Source organism: Neopsephotus bourkii, unplaced genomic scaffold (assembly GCF_033783945.1).
Source record: "Neopsephotus bourkii isolate Nb327-2 ecotype Australia unplaced genomic scaffold, CSIRO-AGI_Nbou_v1 NB_196, whole genome shotgun sequence".
Taxonomy (NCBI): Eukaryota; Metazoa; Chordata; class Aves; order Psittaciformes; family Psittacidae; genus Neopsephotus; species Neopsephotus bourkii.
The window spans coordinates 5,383,934-5,404,203 of record NW_026900709.1 but is presented as its reverse complement, the minus strand read 5'-3'; the positions used below and the strand labels follow the sequence as shown (position 1 = coordinate 5,404,203).

The 20,270-nt window shown below is 42.6% G+C and overlaps 1 protein-coding gene across 4 annotated transcripts; it reads right to left on the bottom strand.

Moving 5' to 3' along the window:
- Window positions 1-3,347: 3,347 nt before the first annotated feature.
- Window positions 3,348-18,851, bottom strand: LOC133225344 (caspase-8-like). 4 transcript variants are annotated; one of them, XM_061377623.1, is made up of 8 exons: window positions 8,044-8,423; window positions 7,717-7,822; window positions 6,722-6,857; window positions 6,578-6,634; window positions 6,192-6,259; window positions 5,539-5,674; window positions 4,160-4,661; window positions 3,348-3,860 (listed from the first exon to the last, which is right to left on the bottom strand). In XM_061377623.1, the coding sequence occupies exons 1-8, from the start codon at window positions 8,349-8,351 to the stop codon at window positions 3,725-3,727; spliced, it is 1,449 nt and encodes a 482-aa protein (XP_061233607.1). In that variant the 5' UTR covers window positions 8,352-8,423; the 3' UTR covers window positions 3,348-3,724. The 4 variants fall into 4 exon arrangements, with proteins under 4 accessions (XP_061233607.1, XP_061233601.1, XP_061233618.1 ...); XM_061377617.1 differs by having other exon boundaries at window positions 6,578-6,857; window positions 8,044-8,425; XM_061377629.1 differs by lacking the exons at window positions 3,348-3,860; window positions 4,160-4,661; window positions 5,539-5,674; ... (3 more) ...; window positions 7,717-7,822; window positions 8,044-8,423 and adding exons at window positions 11,461-12,959; window positions 13,728-14,217; window positions 15,228-15,339; ... (2 more) ...; window positions 18,190-18,295; window positions 18,526-18,851.
- Window positions 18,852-20,270: the final 1,419 nt, after the last annotated feature.

Below are 20,270 nucleotides of genomic sequence, written 5' to 3'. Positions count from 1 at the left end.
TGTGTGGTTTGTTCTAGATGTTATCTTCTATACTGCAGTGTTCTATAATAAACCTAAAACTTAGTCTTGGGGGGGGGGGGGGCTAAACAGTAATGGTTGTTGTACATGTGCTTAGTGAATTGGTATCTGCACAAGTGGTGGCTGTAAAAAGCTGAGAAATAGATTGACAAGCTTGATCAGGCTGTTCTGGGCTGTTTGCTGTTGTTTGCACGGAAGCAGTTACAGATGACGTGCAGTACAAGCTGTGGTCTGACTTGCAGTAAATGTGTGATGCATAAAGCTAGAACAGAACACTTAAGAGAGTACTTTCTGCTGCAGTTTGAAAAGCCTTTTACTTGAGAATTAAAAACTTTACAAATGAAGAATAGTTCATCAAACTTAGAGTATTTTGAATGTGAGCCTTTAATGCATGTATTCATGTTTGCTGGTACTTTGGGGGTTTGTGTGGCTGGGTGGTGTTTTGAGGGCTTTTTCTCCTGTTATGTTACAGCAAATAATACGTTCCTTTAGTATTATAGATAACACTAATGTTGTTTTTCCATCTGAATAGCTGATGTTATGTCAGCCATCTATGTTTGTGGTAAAATGGGGGTAGAGATTGAAGCCAACCTACTTACCCTTGAAGATTACTTCCCTCTTCATAGGTCTCATTGAAGTTCTCTTGGCACAGAGGTGCCAAAATCTTGCCAGTCATGTCAGCTTGAGGCTGTGCCTACCACTTGCAAACACAAGCTCCTGCACTCAACATTTTAGGCTGGAAGGTTCTGATCATTTTCCCCAAAACACTCAGTTTCTTTAGTGGTACAGAATGGGAACAACGTTGGTTTGCAGTTAACAGGTTATTTGAATTAGTGGTTGCTGTCGTCATCTATGTGCATCTCAAAGAACCAAGAGTCACTGGTAATCCCACGGTAAGTATCCCGTATTTATTTACTTACTTATCCGACATGAGAAGAGGAAGGTCTTGTGCTCTTGTCAGACTGAAGTAGACTTTTCAATTGTGAAGCTTTTCTTAACTGAAGCTTATGAGTTGGACACTTTGAGGAAACATTCTCTTCCCACTGTTATCTGTAACTGTCACATCTATAAGTGATCAGGCAGGATCAAACTGCGAGCTGGAATACCCATCCAGAGCTGGGTTGCAAGAGATGTTGACCAAGTTTCCCTCACTAGCAAATAGGTGACTTACTTATTTACACTGTTTCCTAGTATTCACTGTACTTATGCACATGAGAACTTAATGTGTTTACAGTTGTATTTGCATGTCCTCAGGAGAAAGGCCTGTGTTACCAACATGATTAACTGACTTTACAGAAGCGTGCCCCGCAGTGGGGAAGCCTTACGGCCATAGGCAGCTACATGGCACCAGAGGAAAGTTCAATATTGGTAGATCTGGGATTTCTGGCTATGTGCTCTCTCTCATCAAAGCTGTTCAAGGTGCGTATGAAAAGAAAATTAACATCAGTGTCCAAGTTCCTGCTGAACTCAGGAGGTTTCAGCTGTCCTGAAAAGCCTGGGCCTGAGGAATACAGTTGGCTGTCACTCTGTAAGCATGTACACGCTGTGTGAGAATGTAAGACTTTGGAAAGGGCTTTTTTCCCCACTTCTTGTACAGAACTTTCCATGTAGTAAGGAGAGTTGTAACCCCTTTGAAGATGCAGGAAAAGAGCTAGAACCACAAAAGCTCAGGTGTACCTGAGAAAGGTGCAAGGAAGAGCTTCCTGAGAGAACAGGTTTATTAAGCCACCTAAGTCAATGGGACTTCAGCAATTCCAAAACATTCTGGAGTCATTCTGCACAAACGAGACTTGGAAGTGCCCTGAATTCCTTTCTGGTTTTCCTTTCAGTTGGTGACACTGCTAAAAGAAATACTTTTGACAGTCTCCCCGGAATAAGGGCCTTTAAATAGCAATTTATACAAGTGAGAAGTGACTACAAATAAGGCCTTTTGCATGGGCTGTAGAGTCTCCACTTGAAAATAGCTAAAACACTTGCAGTTGAGCTCTCAGTGTCTAGATACCCAAGAGAGGCTGTGCTTCCAATTTAATTGTAAAGATGGAAATCCCATGTACTGGTTTTAGCTGGAATAGTTGATTTTCTTCACAGTAGCTGGTGTGGGCTCAGAGTTGATAACGGATGTTTTCCTTACTGCTGAGCAGTGCTTACACAGTCAAGGCCTTTTCTGCTTCTCACCCCACCAACTAAGTAGGCTGGGGGTGCACAACGAGTTGGGAGTGGACAAAGGTGGGACAGCTGAGCAAAGGGATACCCAATGCCATACGATCTATTGCATTGATGATCTTAAAGGTCTTTTCCAACCTATGATTCTATGTCATTCTCAGCATATAAAGCTGGGGGAGTAAAAGCAAAGTGGGGGGACATTCAAAGTTCTGGTGTTTGTCTTCCCAAGTAACCATTACAGCTGATGGAGGCCTGGTGTCCTGGAGATGGCTAAACACCTGCCTGCCACTGGGAGGTGGTGAATGAATTCCTTGTTTTGCTTTGCTTGCGTATGTGGGTTTTTTTAATTACCTGTTTGCATTTGCTGTACCTTTTTCTTTGTGATACCTAGGGAAAAAGTTGTCTATGTGAGCATGCTGTCAGTCAGATGCCTCTGAGCTCACAGTCTCTTGCCTCAAGCTTTGTCAACAATGCAGACCAAAGAAGGTCCAGCCTCTGCCTCTAAGGGAAAGGGGACTGTGAAAGTTCAGTACTTGTGCTCTGCCTGATTCCCAGCTGGATCCTCAGCGTGACAGGAAGGGAGCCCAGGATGTATCTGCAGAACTGGAAGTTGCTGATGGACACAGGTGACGTGTAGGAGGTAAAGTGCTGAATAGTATGTGTGGAGAGAAGGGATCAAGGAAGAAAACCCACAGGAAAGCAGGTTCCATTGATAATCCTGCCCATGGAGTAATATGCTTGTTTGCTTACAGTTTTTATTCAATATTTAGGAAAAAAATAATTGTTTTCCCTCACTTGGATTGCACATTTCTGATCCTATCCAAGTAACAGACAGATTTCTGTACATGAGCTGTCCTTGCTTCAGCACGACTCTCAATGGTTTCACAATGAATCCCTAGAAGAGTATCGTTAACAGTCTTGGAAAATTAGTCCTAGAATTCAGAGGCACAGATTTACCTGTTCCTGTAAGTGCTTGCTGCATCTGCCACTTGCTAAGGTTCTAATCAGTCTCAGTCTATAATCTCTCTGCCCTTATTTCTGCAGGTCAGAGCCACATCCTGCTGAGGATGCTGGAGGACAAGTGCATAACTTTTCCTTGAGCTGTACCAAGCCACCAAAAATTAACGATTTTAAGTGGTGAGAAAAAGTAACAAAGCACACTGATGTAACTTGATAATATCCTATAAAATTTCCAGTGTTCTCCCCTTTATTTTGCAAAAGTCAGGCATAGAAAATACAGAGATTTGTAACAGGTTTTTTTGAAATCTGCATTGGAAAGATACCTTACTAAAGCAACAGTAATGTGGTACAGCTGAAAAAAGAACTGAGCTAGTGACCCCCAACTGGGAGCCTAGCTCTGAGGGGTTCAAGTATAAAGTGTGATACATAATAATAAAAACTTCTTAAGGCTGTACTTTGAATAAAAACATTGGCTCTTGTGGTAAGAGCTGATGCTGGTGAGCTGTTGTTTTACCAAATTCTTGGCTGGTAACAGCCAATTCCAGGATGCTCCAGCTCCCTCTGCTGCGCAATTCCCTCCCATTCAGTTGACAGGAAAAATGAGCCTTTTTCTCAATGTGAAAGTGGGCTGTGGCATCTGCTTCCTTGAATTTGGCTGGCACGTCTTTTTGCTCACCTCCTGATTCACTGCTGTCAGGATGGTGAGAATATCTTCGCCTCTGCAAAAACAGAAGTATGCTTTGTAGTAGGAGGCAGTTAACATCAGAAATATTACCACATTCTCGTTTATCTTTATCTATGCAAGTGCTAATGTTAATGGCTCCTGTTCTAAATAGGCTTCAAAGCAGTTAGCTAAGCTGCTTTGAACAATCTGCATGGTGTTGCTCTGTCCTACGTTACTGTTTTTACTTTGATTGGAGTGTTCCCGCTGCATATCATCTCCCTCTGCATCCAAATCAACTCCTGTCATTCATAAGGAAGATACAGGTGGTGTCAAAAAGTTCATGGAAACACTTACCGAGGACAGCTGTGCTCCAAGTGGTGGCACAATGCCTGGATGTACCAGGTCCCATGGTATGGGCTTCTGTAGGAAACGTAATCTTGCAGGGTAGCCATGCCCAAGAGGAAGTCTGCCTCTGTGGGGATGCACTCGAGCTGAAATCTTGCATCTGTTTCTACAGAATCATCTGGCTCTTTAGAATCTGTTTCTATGTTCACACCTTCCTGGCAAGCATCACCTTGGCAGGCCTGAACAAAAAAGACTTTTGGTTTTCCAGCAAGTGAGTAGCAATTCTGCCCAGTGAAGGAAGTGGTTAGTTCCCGGATGGGTACTTCCTGCCCATCAACTCCATATATCATGCCTTTTTTCCCATGAGACAGGATACAGCAAACAAAACAGTCTTTGTCCTTGTGGTCTTCGCAGCGGTAGATGTTCACAGTCTTACGGATTTCTTCTGCAGTGAGATCTCTATATTCCGCTATTGTAAAATGAAGCTTGCTAAAGACTCTTTTCAGAGCCCCTGTAAACGGAAAGGGAATCGGAGCTATTTCATTATATGAAAGTTGGACTTTGCGACTGCAAATTGCATTTCTAGAGATAAACCTTTGTTTGAAATTCTACTACACCACTATTCAGGTAGCTGCACTCCTGCTCTGAAAATAATCTAGTAATCTAATAATCACACCTCTACCACCTTCCCTCAACTCTCATTAAAAGGCCTCCTCCCAATCTTGCCTCTTACTCTGTCTGAAAAGTTCTGTATGAACTATCAAACAAGCTGTATGTCTTTCCCCCACCCATGTTACAGCTAGTCCCCCCTCTCAAGAGGACAAACTTTGCACTCTGATTCTTGAATTAACTTGCAGTTCAATTCAACCACCTCCTTGATGGCTTTTCTCTCTTGCCATAGATACTGCAAATACATTCATCTCAGCCATAGCACCTGCAACGAGCTATGCTGCAGCAGGACAGCCTACTAAAATCAAGGCCCCTGAATAGCAAGGTAAAAGTCCCTAAATTCCAACATCCTCCTCCTTTGACCACTAACCCCCAGTTCTGGTTCAGCAGCAAATCTGTCTGTGATTCCATGAACCTTAGAGGTAGTACGCATAAGGCTGATACAAAGCTAGACTAGCTTGTAAAGTCCAGACTGAGGTTGCTGCTTAAGACTGCAATAAACTCAGTATAACTGCAAAATGATAGTGATTTTTTCTGAGTCAGTCAGTAAAAGCTTGACAAATTGATTGAGTTTTGTCAGCACAGGCAACAGAGCTGACTCAGCCTCTATGACAAAAGTATCCTAGGATGAAGACTGAAATTCAGACCTTTAATACAGAAAAAGAAATGAGGTTCCTATTTTTGAAGATATGCAGACTTATATTTAATGTTCACTATACCTGCGTCAACATCTGTCCCAGTCCGATCTTTCATGTCTTTCAGTTCTGGCACTCTTTCCCTGGCTTTTGCAAAATTGTGATTATTCAGGATGAGGCACACTCCCCGGGGTCGGCTGGTCATTTTGTAAGCCTGAACCTGTTGAAAAGAATGACCAGTAGTGAAAACCACTGCAGTCTCCTCCAGGTAATTTTCTGCCCTTGCTGATGGCACAGTGGGTTAAAGAGAAATCCAGCTGGCTTTTTGTCTAGGTAAGCCTCCCTATACAGCTTTGCTCCCAGGATCTGTCAGTGCACTGCCCCACCACCTTCGGGAGTCTCTGCACAGCATGACAGCTGCCCTCAGCCCCGCAGTCATGTTCAGCCCACATGGGTGCTGCACTCACCCGCTTTTCCATGCTCAGCCATCTGCCAGCTATGTATTTCCTGGTATAATGAACTCAGCCTGTCCTACTGTCCTCGTGAATGTTTCTCAAGTTTTAACACTGCAGCAGCCACTGCCTGTGGCTTACCTTCACAATAAAGGTTGTTACAGAGTGGTGCGTTTTTCTTTTTCTAGACATTGCTTTTAACAGTTGGGCTAATAATTGTTCACCTCCTAGAGCGACCATCACTTCTAAGACAAAATTATGTTTCTAAGAAACCAACTGGCTTACCTGGGAAGATTCATTCTGTCTGTCGGGAGAATCGGGTGCCACGGATGACGCCAGGTATCTGTCATGGGCTGAAAACAGACAAAAAAGTGTTAAGTACAAAATGTAGTGCTAGAGGTAGAAGTTCTGTTCTTATTCTCCATCCGCCCAAGTACCTCCCAGGGTAAAACTTCCCTCTGAAAACTGAATTGTGTTTGAACAACTATTCTTGTTAGCTATAAACCACTAGGTAATCAACTAAAAGGGAGTCAAATGTATTGTGATCGGTTAATAAGTGGATGCTCATCAGGTTTTAGAGAGGCCCCTGTGTAAAGAGGATGCCAGTGGTGTAGTCCAAAAGCTGAAGAGCAAAAAATCTAAACATTAAGTTTTTTGAGAGTTTCAATTACCTTCAGTGCCTCCTGTGCTGCCCCTTCGTGCCTCTGTGACAACCATCTCTTCTTCACCTGAAAAGTATTCATTGTTAGTCCTGTGTGATACCCATGAGTTACTGCAAGAATAACTATGGGAAAGAGGCCTTTCTTTTGTTTTACCAAATTTTAATTCATACTCTTCAATTGTCTTCAACAGGCTGATGTCAACTTCTGCACAGAGACTCTTCAGGACACTTAGGTTGTCTTCTCCCAAAATCCCCTTCTTCTCCATCTCAGTGAAAACGTCAAGCATTGTCTGGGTAATCAGAAAGGCAGTTTGCTCTTAGGGCACATCCATTCCGCACTGTGAGGGAAGTGGCAGCATGTGCATGTGCACCTAAGGTTTAAGGTACTGTAGCAGTACATCTTGAGCAATGGCAAAAGTGGCTATAACCATGCAAGTATGGTGTAGAGAGTGCTCTGAAGAAAAACGGGACCCAAGGGGCAGGAGCTCTTGCCAAACAGTGAGTGGCAGAGCACAGTGGTCACCCAAGGATCTATCAGAACAGCTATCCCTAGATAGTAACAATCTCTCCTCTAAGAAAAGAGGGAAAATGCTACAACAGTTTCATTAGGCAGAACAGAGACCCAGGAGTCAGAAGTGCAGACTGAAATTAGTATAAGAGCAGCTGATTGCCCGCAAGGCTGTTTGTAAACTCCAGGCTTTCGGGCCTTAGCCCTGGTAACAGCCACAGTGACTGATTTTCTGTGTCTGAGAATGGCTTAAAAAGCAGCCAGAAGAAAATCAGCTGGGCAAGATGAATGAATATGATCACATCTTCCACTGATCAAAGCCACTGAGTCCCCTAAAGCCCTATGTGGTGCTTGGATGTGAAGGCTGCTCTGCCTGGTGCAGTGCTTGCCCATGCTCTCCAGGCCTTGACACTACTGCAAAAGCTACACAGAACACTAGCACAGACAAGTCCCATATGCACCAGAGAGCCAATAATCCCTTTCCAGGTGCACCTTTCTCTTAACGGTGTTTTCATCATAAGAGGGACACCACAAAGAAAGTGACGCTCTTTCCCCTCATAGCAACCCAAATGCATCTATGGATTATAATACTCATTTTATAAAGAGGGGGCAGGGAGGAGAGAGTGTTAAAGAATTCTTACAGCCTTAGGCATTAGCCTGCATTTTGGTAGTTCTTGCCCCAAAAGAAACTTGAAAGACTTCAGCTCATGTTCAGTGATGTCTTCTGACAGCTGAAAGAGCAGGTATCTAGAAAGAGAAGCGGAGGACACTTTCATGCTGTTCCCAATATTGACCACACAATTTAGGTCCGTGCTATCCAACCCCTTTAACCTTTCACTTCTGTCTTCCTCCCAGGCACAAACGTCTCTCTTGTCTTTTAAAATGGGGGACGTTGCTCCCGGGACAGCCTGAAATCAAACCATTTTCACGCTGCCAGGGGAAGCTCAGCGCGGCCACCGGTCACTCACCTGTAGGGTGACACTTTTGCCCGGCCTGGGATCTGGAGCTCCCTCTCCATCTCCTGCCGGCTGGTGCCCAGGCGGGATTCCAGGACGTCGATCCGACGGATCCGATAGAGCAGCTCCTTCAGGAAGAAAAGGTTCTTCTCCTCGATCATGCCTTTTTCCTGCAGGGCTTCGAAGAAGTCCTGTGCCTTCTGGATGGCTTCCAGCTTCCTCATAGCAATGTGTCCCTGGCTGAGGAACTTGAGAGCCGCCAGGTCGCCCTCGCCCAGCTCCTCGCTGACCATCAGCAGCCGCCGCCTCGGGAACTCCATGGCGCCGCACGGCCGAGCCCGCGGCCTGGAGCGAGGCCTCTTCCGCCCGCCGCCGGGATGGGGCGGGCAGGAGGCGGTGCTCGGGCGATGCAGTTCTTCTCCATTCGGAACGTCAAACAATGAGAGCGGAACTCCCCGTAGCTTAGCTTGGAGATTGCGCGCTGGCAGAGAGGCTTCTCCCAGGCGCAGTTTAGCCCCGCCTTGCCCCGCCGCTCACACTTACGGAGCGCTGACTGTGCCCGACTCCATTCTCGAGAAGACCGAACCGGGTAGTGTGGGGCTCAAGCTCTCACTTCGGCCCACGCTCTCTCCCTGGTCTAAAGGCACAATTCATTGCCCTTTCAATAGATGGGGGGAGAAGCTTGTAACGCCACTGACCTGACTTAATTTACAGGAGGTAACCTGCCCTCAAGACAAGTTAAAAACAAGTTCTTCCTAGTAAATAGGATGCAGGAGGTACGGATCCTTCTCTATGCACGCATGTATCTGGGCAAATAAAACCTAAACACAAAACAGTTGCACATACGAAACTAATAATAAAAGATCTAAACCAAGCCCAGAAGACATGTCCATAATGATGGTCCACCTGTGTAGAAATGTATTACAGTTGGTACCCAAAAGAGCCAACCACATTTGGACCTGGGGAATTCCTGTGGCTGTCAAAACCAGAACAGACACAGTAACAAGCAAAGGCACAGTTACAGAAAGGATGCAAAATTACTCACTGGGAATTCCCAAAGACCTCAACTGCATTTTTTAGCACATTGACCAGAAGCTCTTGCAGATTAAACATGCCATTCTCTGTTCATAGTTTGGTGTATCTCTAGTGAAAAGAGGCAGATCTGAATGACTTCATGAGGATGTGCCAATATTATTAGGGGTCAGAATAAAAAGGGTAACCATCAAGGGCTAAACACCCAAAAACTAGCATAGCTAATCTCCTAAATAGTGTCTTTTCTTTCCACTTCTCCCTGTCCTTCAAGATTTCCTGCAGGAAATCTTACAGACCACAGACACAGCCAACAGTTCAACTAACCAAAGTTCCACAGTACCTGAATGTCTCACCACTTTGAGAACCAAGAGTGAACCTTTATATAGACGGTGGGAAAACACATACTTCCAGCAGCCCCTTTGATGGGAGAGGCCAGCAGTAACCTGAACACAGGCAGGCTCCTGTCATGTACCACTAACCCATCCCAAGAGCAACACATTCACCCTAAACACATTACCATGGAGATAATGACCAGCTTCCCATGTTAAGTGGGTGCACATAGCTCTCTGGGAAAAGGATGTTAAACTGAACAAGTAGGTAGCAAGATACAAATGACTGGGCAGAGATTCAGGCCGCTGAATACATTATTTCTGCTTCTGCACCCAACAGTCCTCCTGAACATTCTTCTAAGAATTTCCCTTTTTGAACAGCATCACTCTGGTTTTGCCTGCTTTCAGCTTAAGCCTGCAGGACTTCAACTCACCAATGTCACTTTCCTACCAATCTTCTGACTCTACTTTTTGGTGGCAGTGCTTCTGATGGCTGAAAACAAAACACAGGATTAAGTGCCAGGATTGTTTTGCTACAGCATTTGGTTTCCCAGCCACGACTTGAAGGAAAGGGAGGACAGGCAAAGTAACTGTAGCTGAGAGCCTTCGGAGAGGAAAGGCAATTGCCCATCACTGTTCTCCAAGTTGTGCTACAGAGGAAAGTCAGAAAATTGCAGATCCAGCTTCCTTGTTGCCTCTCAGTTCTGTGGGAGGGCCACAGATCCATGCAGGAACGTATCAGCCACAGGTGTGTGTGAACCTACTTTTGCTCAAAACCATAAAACTGAAAACGTGTTTTCTCCTTCCTTGACCACTGCATGAGCTACATATAAATTCACAGTATGGTTACTTCCTGCAGTCCTTTAGAGGATTTCAACAGGGTTTTATCTCCCTTCTAGTAGGTCTTCATCAGCAGGCAATAATGTTAGGTATGGAAGTGGCCTGATTTTAACAGGTGAAACAAACTCCCATGCCATCATGGTGAGCAGAGAGAGATGGGAAATGAGAATCGTATTTGTATTGTGATTCAAGTGTGTATTCCAATTGCTAAATTATGCTTGTGTTAGGATTTCAGTATGCTGCTGGATCACTCTGCTAAAATCAAAATCTCATGTAGCACCAAATACACCAAATAAGTAAATTTGACATCCAGTTTCTCCTCAGGGGGAATATCTGAAAGAACTTGGTCTGAGAGCCCGGAACTCTTAAACAGAGAAATAGGAAAAAACAGAAATGCTGTAGATTCACAACTCCACTACTGGAGCAGCTGTCATGTTCCAGTAAGTTTCTCCTAAAGGAAAAACAGTTGTTTCGTTTAAGCTGTATTTCCTTATCATAAAACAACATTTACGAATCTAATTGCTAACTTCATATCAAGGTCTCATTTATGAAAATGTTACAAAAATGTAAATGAATTGTTGTCACATTTCCTAAATGGTTAACCAAACGTCAGCCACAGAACTGTATCATACCTGGCAACAACTTCTGCTAACTCTTGCCACAAATGGCATTCTCTTTTACATAGATAAACCTGTGTGAACAGAGCTGTGATTGAAGAATAGGCATTCTCCCTTTTACTTGGAAGATGAGAAGGGATAAGGGGAGCAAAATGCAACTGCCAACACATTGTGTGGAATTAAGAAAAAAACAGTTTCACCTCAAGAACAGAAGCAGGATTGAACAAAAACTCCTGCTTTATGGGTACACATAGATTTAAAAAAAATAAAAAGCCAAAAAAAAAAAAAAAGGCAGGAATTACAAAGTGTCTCCAATCATCCTTTATCATGTTACAAGCTCAAAAGGATCACAGCCATTAGAATCCCATACAGCTCTCACACACATGTGCAAGATGAGAGTAGCCTCACTGGCATCAGCTGCCATTATTAGAAGGTGCTGAACTTAAACTTATTCTTTCTGACCATCTTTCCAGCTGCTAATGAAGGGATATCAATATACTACCCCTTGGGGTGGCTGCCATCAAATACTTCAACATAAGCAAAATAAATACTTCTGCTGACATAGAAGTCAGCTCATCCAAAAGGGAAACACACCACAAACAAAGGCGATGTGAAAACCGACAGTATTTATTACGACAGAAACAACAGTCCACAGAAGCTAGAGTCAGTTGCCAGGGGGAGAAGGCATCTCAGAGCAGTGGACCTAATTCTGCTGCTCTGCTCTGGTGACACCCCACCTGGAGTACTGCATCCTACTCTGAAGTCCTCAGTACAAGACCTATTGGAGAGGGTCCAGAGAAGAGACACAAAAATGAACAGAGGGCTGGAGCAACTCTCCTATGAGGAAAGGCTGAGAGAGGTGGGGTAGTTTAGCCTTGAGAAGATTTCAGGGAGACCTTATTGTGGCCTTTGAGTACTTAATAGGAGGCTATAAGAAAGATGGGGCGAGACGCTTTAGCAGGGCCTGCTGCAATAGGATGAGGGGTAATGGTTTTAAACTAAAAAAGGGGAGATTCAGGCTGGATGTGAGAAAGAAATTCTTTACAATGAGGGTAGTAAAACACTGGCACGGGTTGCCCAGAGAGGTGGTGGATGCACCATCCCTGGAGACATTCAAGGTCAGGCTGGATGTGGTTCTGGGCAACCTGGTCTAGTTGAAGATGTCCCTGCTTGCTGATTTAGGTGACCTTTCTTCTTAGGTCACTTCCAACCCAGACTATTCTGTGATTCTGTAATTCTGTAGTGGAGTGGGACCTTCCTTCCAGAAGTTAAGAGCTATTCAGAACTGACTGTCACCTCAGAGCTCTGACAGAAAACACAGTCAAGAACTCTTATTATTAAAAAACCTAACCAGCAGTGCTGTTTAGCCAAGTAAATTAAAACCAAGGGAACCCAAATATTTGGAGGAAAAATAACCAAACTTGTATTATCATAATCATCTCTTCTTTCTTTGGTCCTTCTGCACAAGCATGTTATTTTCCATGAAAAATTACACAGCCTCCAGAGACAGCCAATGATTCACCTGTGGCTAAGTCAGTTACAATCTTGCACATGCTTCCTGGGAAGGGATCAGCATTCTGAATCCATCTGTTCTTTTCTGCAGATTTCAGGGACTTATAAAAACTTGGACAGAAATAGGACTTCTGTTGCATCTAATAACTCCTAAAAAAAAAATCATTACACTTGCAGGTGCTTCCTCCCTTGAAGTGCAGATTGAACAGACCCCAGTGCTATGCAGGACAGAAAGTCAGATCTGTACTCCTCTGGAGCCTTCCCAGGCTTGCTGCAGATCCAGGTTTCAGGAGACTGATGAAACGTGGGAATCAGAAAATTTAGATCCAATGGCCCCTTGAATGACTGGGGCCAAATATCCAAATCAGGATAATTTCACTTGCAAATTCCTTTCCCCGTGAAAGCCCATTTCAGGTGTGATTCCTAACCAAGGGTATTCTTATTTTTCTCCATTTTGACTGACTGACATTATGGAATTTGGAAGATCAATTGCTTCCGTAGGGTTGATGTTATCTTTGGCATCTGCTTCCATCCATTTAAATCTTTTCTTCCCACTTCCTTGCTCACTTCTGTCAGGATGGTGAGGAGATCCTTGCCACTTGAACAAAAATGAAGAAACATTACACTGAGATACACGATACTTGCAGCTAAGCCAAGAGGCTGATCTATGTTTGGTCCAATAAAATGCTATCTCAGGGAAGGCTAATATTTTCCTCTCACCCTGCCTATCCTGAAACTGCACACTCTTATATGTAACCACTGATTTCAGTGTGTTTGGGGGAATAAAAGTGTCCTCCATGTAGCATTGCTTTACCAGCAAATACAGTCCCCTGCTTTGCTTACAGCAGAAGAGCACACGAAGGTGAGACAGACTCAGACCTATGCATTCTACTAAATTCTACATGCCCTCTTCTGGAGAAAGTGATGTCTGAAGAGAAATTCTATTTTCTGAGTTGAGTTTCTGATGGGGACAGGAGGGAGGCAACAATGAAAGTTATGACTAAAGAACACTGATTTTTTTTTCATCTGTGTAATCACTCAACAAATTTGCCTCCCATCAGGTTTCACTGGAAGAAAAATCATTTATCAGTCAAAAAATATTAAAACACATGCACACACATACACACACTTGTCTATAGGCAGTGTTCCAGCATTACACCCCGGATTCTTTCACAGGCAAACTCGGGGAATTCACTTATGCTTTGGTTCATCTCTAGAAGAATAGCAATGCCTAGTTCCAGAACAATTGCTGCAGGTGAAAAGCATTTTATAGCACAAATGCAAAACACCGTTGTTTCAGCACAGCATGCTTATGAATGTATGCCTGCAGCACCCCAAATGTACATGACTTAAAAACAGTACTTACTGTGGGCAAAGCAACTTCATCTTTTCACAGAGGCATTGTATATAAACACTTCCAGTGTTTGTACAGCGATAGCACTTGTAGTGTTCCACCGTAGCCATGCCAACCAAAATATCAGCCTCATCAGGAATGGAAATCAGAGGGGTAGCATCCATCTCAAGATGGCCATAAAAGTCTTCTTTTACTGTGACAGGTGGGTGATCGACAGAGCCTTGGCAAGCCTGGATGAAAAACAGCTTGGGTTTGCCAGCAAGAGAAGGGCAATTGGATCCACTGAAGCAGGAGACTAAATCTTTAATATTTACAAACTGATCATCAACGCCTTTTATTTTGTCTTTTTCACCATGGGAAAAAATGAAGCAAGCGAAACAGTCCATGTGACTATGATCCTTTTCACTGTATGTTTTAACTTTCTCATATATTTGCTTTGCTTCTAGATCCATGTGCTCAACTGTCTCAAACCGAAGCCACTCAAAGACCCTCTTCACAGCCTCTAAGAAAAAAAGCCAAAAGGCACTTGTTAAACAGTGACAATGAAAATGCTGAAACATCAGTGTTTGTGTGATAATCAGATATTAGCAGGTGTTCAGATCCCAGCAATAAACTCACCTGACTCTTAGCGTGCCAAATCTGATTAGAAAAACCCAAATGCCTGTTTTTTAACACAACCGGGTTAAGCATCACACTATCTAACACCCCCCCCCCCCCCCCCCCCAGGTTTCAGATTATCTAACTGGCAAAAACTAGTAAAGTTTACAATCTTAAAGCAAGCTTTAACTGTGCATTGCCTAATAATCTCAGATGCTTAAGAACAACACCTAGCAAGTTAAAGAGGTAACTCTTTAGAATGACAAACTGTACAATCTTAAGTGAAGTAGGTCCCTCATCCTGTGAGAATGATCAATGCAGCAAGAAGGAAGGGAGAGTAACCATCTAACAAATGCTATGTACACTTATCATCAAATTTGGCTGAATGGTTGTGTGGGTAGTGAGAAAGTAGCTGGGAAGCAAGCAGTTTGTAGACAGGCTGGATGGAGTTCAAATACCAGTGATGTGTGCTTTCATGAAACAGATTTTACTTTAAGATAAACTTCTGCTTATTTTAGAAGTGACTCTTGCAAGAAGACAGGCTTTAAAGAAAATTATAAAGCGGTAGCATTTGAGCATTAAAGAGAATTTAAGGACTTAAAAACTTAACTCCATAATAACTAAGAATTAAAAAACAACCAAAAGGTGAAAAGGCAGAATAGTAATGCCTCCTTCACTATTTGGATGACTCTTCTTATCTAGAACAGAAAACAGTTCCTTCTTTTAAGCCATCAGCTGAACTGTTGGAAGTGGCACATTTCTGATTTCTATAGTGACTGTCACTCCAGTTACTCTGGAGGCAAAGGAACTCAGCGGACATGATTCTTCTTCACAGGCAAGCTTAGACAACTCTGTCAGAGAACTATCAGAGGAGAAAACCAAACAAGCCAGTAGCTGGATTAAAAAAGTATTTACCTCCATCTTCAATTGTTCCTTGTCTGATTTGACACGCATTTTGAAAAATGTAGTTGTTAAGAATCACACAGTAACCATGAGGGTTATTTTTCATTTTATATGATTCCACAGACTGTAGAAACAAAGAAAGCAGATAAGAAAGCAGAGCCAAGCATCCAAAAGAGAAATATGCTACACATAGATTGTTGGCTCTTCGTGTCCAAGTGCAAAAAAATTCATGAGGGCCAAAATACAAGAAAAGAAAAGCCTAAAAATAAAAGCTAGCTACAGGAGAGAGAAATCTGCTTTGTCTTTCTGAATCCTCCCTCTCCTTTCACTCTGTGGTTGGGATATGATCTTGGCATGGGAGAAAGCAAGTATCCAGAAAGATAAGTTTACATGTGCAGAGGAAAAGTTCCTGCACCTTACCATTCCCTCTGAGAGCCCTGGTGGGTTTTTAGTGAGGTAGCAGATTCTGTTGTTCCCTTCCCATCTGTCCAAGAGTATCCTGAGCAGGACTTCAGTGTCCCAGTCTCCATTATTCTTAAGCTCAGTTTTCTTCACACAACAGCTACTCCTTCATTTCTTGCATGAAAGATTGCTGAAAGTAAGGTCCTCAATAAGGAACAAGGGTTGGTCTTGTTTTGAAATGAGGAATTGTTACAAGACCTACATATAAAGCCAGAATCCCTAGCTTTCAGCGCTTCCACTTGCTCAGTGTTAAGAATTTCTAGTCCCCCCTCCCAGAACTTGGATAAATATTTTAAACGTAACCTTGAGGTATTTCTCACCAGGTGTCGTGTCTCACTCTCTGCTGTTTGCCTTGCTGGATGCACAGATACAGGCGCTGGATAGAGGAGTTTTTCCTTACAATCATTTTCTAAAAGGGAGAAGATAAACAGGACATTTTAGGTCTAAAACCATAAATCTTCCACTGTGCATATTTCAGCACTCAAAGAAAAAATAGTACAAGGAGTGAGCTGAAGAATGGTTCCCACACAGCTGAGACACCATCATTTTGTACAGCCAGGCCAAGCAGGGTCCCAGTTTCACAGACTGATGGTTATTGCAGCTCTGCAGAGCTGTGTTCTTCTCTGCTCTTTTAGCGGTAGCAAGATCCAGAGAATAAAGGGCTGAATGTGAGTAAGCACCTCAGGCATGCCATTTGCTACCATCTCCATTATGGGATATGTAAGTAAGAGAGGAGGCGCGTTTTTGTACAGTGATACACTACACCTAGTGCGTTTACTTCTGATGCCATTGTCTCGTCTCCAGACAGCTCTACTGTTTGGGTGGACACAGCAAAGATGCAGAACACCAGTATAACAGAAGACCTCCTAAAGCAGCAAAACACTTCTTTGAACACAAGTGTCTGAAGTAAGTGAAGAAATCAAACCAATGACTTTGAAACAAAGGAAACAAATTTTTTTGGCCTTCTACAAGTTACACACATGTGTTTAAATGGAATTGAATCGTCAGGGCATCAAGCTCTGTAAGACATGTTCTTTTCCTGCTTATCAAGGGGGACAAAATAATAATAGCAAGTCTAAAAATATGTTCCCCTGAAAAAGGGCTTGGCAGTTTTCTTCTGCTCTTTTACAGACACAAGAACATCTCAGCAGTGCAAAGACATGCTGGGGAAACTGGCTGGTATCTCTGCATTGATATGTCTAAGGAAACACGTGACCTGAGTCATCCAAAAGGTGGTTCTGAGGAAAAATTTAGTAGGTCTCAGCTGTTGTAGGTTGACACATCCTGTTTCTCAAAAAGGGAAGACCCACTTGTGGTGTGAGAAGCCACCATCTCAGCTTCAATAGCCCAGATATACTTAAGCCTTTGAGATCTCACATCTACTACAGAAAGTTAATGGCTACACGCTAGCTAATAGCTTTAAGTAGCAGTAAACTTCAGAAATCACAGGTACCAAGAGCCACTCTGCCCATCCTAGGATACTGTAAGGTCTCTCTCTTACCTTCTGGACTCTGAAGCTGCCAAGGATGAAGCCACAAAAATGACACACACAAACATAGACACACACAGACACACACAGACACACATACGCGCTCTACTCTTAAGCAACAGGTTAAATAATTTACCTTTTTTTTGTTCTTCAAAGGTAACAACTTTTTTTGTGATGTCAGCTCTAAATCCCTTTAATATATCTTTCAGCATTGACAGGTCATCTTCTTTAATTAACGCTTTTCTTTCCATTTCCAGTAAGACCTTCAGCATTGACTGGTAAAACAAACACACAGAACCCAAACTCATACAGCGACCGTCATTAACTGCAGTATCAGGCACTTCTGGACAAAGAAGAAGATAACATCATCATTCCCAGAGGCTGACTAGCTAAAGACTGTTTTTTTTTCCCCCTTCAAACCTCATCACAAGGGTTGGGATGCAATGCAACTGAAGAAAAACATCACTAAGGTTGCATTTTTATAACACTGATCATTATTTGCAATACCGGTATTAAACAAAGTCATCAGATCTCTTCATACTTTTGTGGGGGAGTTAACAAAATGCTGTTACCCCAAATTACAATAGAAAAGCAAATGTACCCAGTGACACACAAAAATCTACAGCTGAACTCACATTAAAACTTGATTTTTCTGTCTCCAAAACATTGTTTTTCCTCCAGCAAACATCATTCTTCCTAGATACAGCAGATGTACATCTTATAAATGCCAAGAAAAGAAGAATGGAAGAGAACGATGGATTTTGCAAGAAGAAAAGATCAGGAAGACAGGTGATGCTAGGAAAAAAGGAAACAAAGCAAAAAAGGGCAGAGAAAAATATAATGAGGAAAAAAGGGTCCATTCATTTACACAGCTCCTATCAGCTATCATCACAGTTGTTCCAACAACAGACTTTAGAGGGAGCAGACTGCTTTCTCCTTCCTTTCTTACAAGACCTAGCAAACTCTTGAACTAGCCTTTCAAGAAACTTAGTGAGATCACTTGAGCAAGAACACTATGCATACAGCATTATCCTGGAGTTTGCTGTTGGGTATTCGTTTTCGGAGCAGGAACTTCACGCACTTTACGTCTTCTGGAGACAAGTCCTCTGCAATTCCATATAGCAGTTGCCTGGCAATAAGGAATAGAAAAAGTCTAAATATGAAAGTTATGAGAGGTGAACACCACAATTACACACGTGAACTGCACAATGTAAAACTCACAATGGCACATAGTGGTGTGGCAATAAATACACTTCTGCTGGGATATTCATAAAACAGCAGCGCAGACAGAAAACAAGACAGTACACAACAGAACTGCTGTGCGTTTTGCATGCAAAACTTTAATACTTCTCCACTTACCTGTAGGCTGACACCTTTGCCCTGCCTGGGATCTGAAGCTCCCTCTCCACCTCCTGTCCACTAGAGCCCAGGAGGGTTTCCAGGAGGTCGATCCGACTGATCCGGTAGAGCAGCTCCTTCAGGAAGGACAGGTTCCCCTCTTGTATCATGCCTTTCTCCTGCAGCTCTCTCAAGAAGGCCTTGGGCTCCTGGATGGCTTCCAGCTTCCTCACGGGGATGTGCTCCATGCTGAGAAACTTCATGGCCGCAAGGTCATCTGTGACCAAAGCCTCAGAAATGTCAAAAAGGAGTTTGTAGAAGTTTGTACCCATTTCACATCAAGATTTGGATCTAAAAACAAACAGAAGTTGATTTGTCAGTAGGAGCAGTGCAACACATGGTTATAAAAGATATCACATCATTCAGAATAGCCAAAAATAACAACATGGAGTCAAAAGTACTTCAGTGGAGAGAGGCTGGCTTGCTATCATAGCTTCAATGCTTAGCTGCTGTTTTAGTTTTGCTTGGGTTTTTTTTAGGTTTGATCCTGTTTGGGAGCAAGAGCCACTTGCCAGTCTCAAATAGAGAGTATGAGGTAAAAGAGACTTCCAGGTTTTACTCTATAACAGAGGTAAAGATTTTATATCATAACAAACCTAAGAATCAACATGAGTAAGTCTTCTAAGCTATCTGGCTTCTCCTTTCTTTCCACACTGTGTCTGACCTTGGACAGCACAGCTAAGGCACCACTTCCTGCTTTGGATTATCTGCATCAAATCAAACTAAGTTGACAGCTCTCAATTTCTAATATTCAAATAAAATACAGGTTAGCATTTTGTTAGCAAGAGTGAACATAGAACTGAATCTTAAAACTTTGTCTATCGAAAACCTGATAAAATAGCAAAACATTTGTCTTACGATAAAACGTGATTCATACTCCGCCCCAAAATACTGTTTCCTTTCAGTTCATTCAAACTGAAGTTTTAAACAACTAGAATCCATACCATTCAGTCTGTATCACCACAAAACCACTAGTACCTGAATGAATCATACGTGCTTAACCTCGTAATTCAATTATCTCAGATCTGACTGTATTATTTTCTATGATTCTATTTCTATATCCACACAGGAAAAAAGAATACATTTTGGCACCTAGTTATGAAATGATCTTCTTTCTCACATAAATTATGTGTTTTGTTTAAGATACAAGGCATGTGCTTATAAAAAGAAAGTGGTAAAGAGAGTTATCACTTTTATTTTTTAAAGACTGTTTCAAACCCACAGAATGATCGCAATTAGAACAGATGTGACACCTACACTCTCTGTTTAAGGCTGTCTGTAAATACAGGGATCACACTAAAACAATGTTCAATTGCTTCTGTCTTTTTCTCCCACTCTGCTAAATTAAAGACACAACAAGTAAACTGTTTAATACTAATACTACTATTAATAATAATTTCACAACACTTACATGGGAGGACAGGCTGCGCTTTCTTGGAGGATTATTTCCTAAATTATGAAAAAGTCAGCTATTAGTACCAAATTCACCAGCAGTGAATACAGGGAACTGGAAGGCTAAACATTCCTTTGAAATTATTGACATAATATACTTCCCCATTTAAAGTGAATTTAAGTGGAAATAATTAACTTTTGCCATTTTCACCCTCTGAAGTACAGAACTCTGCCTCCAATGATAAGCTTCCGAGTATGACCTGCTGGCCACCTCCATTTTCCTTGCAGCAGAAAATATAGGATTAGCAATCAGT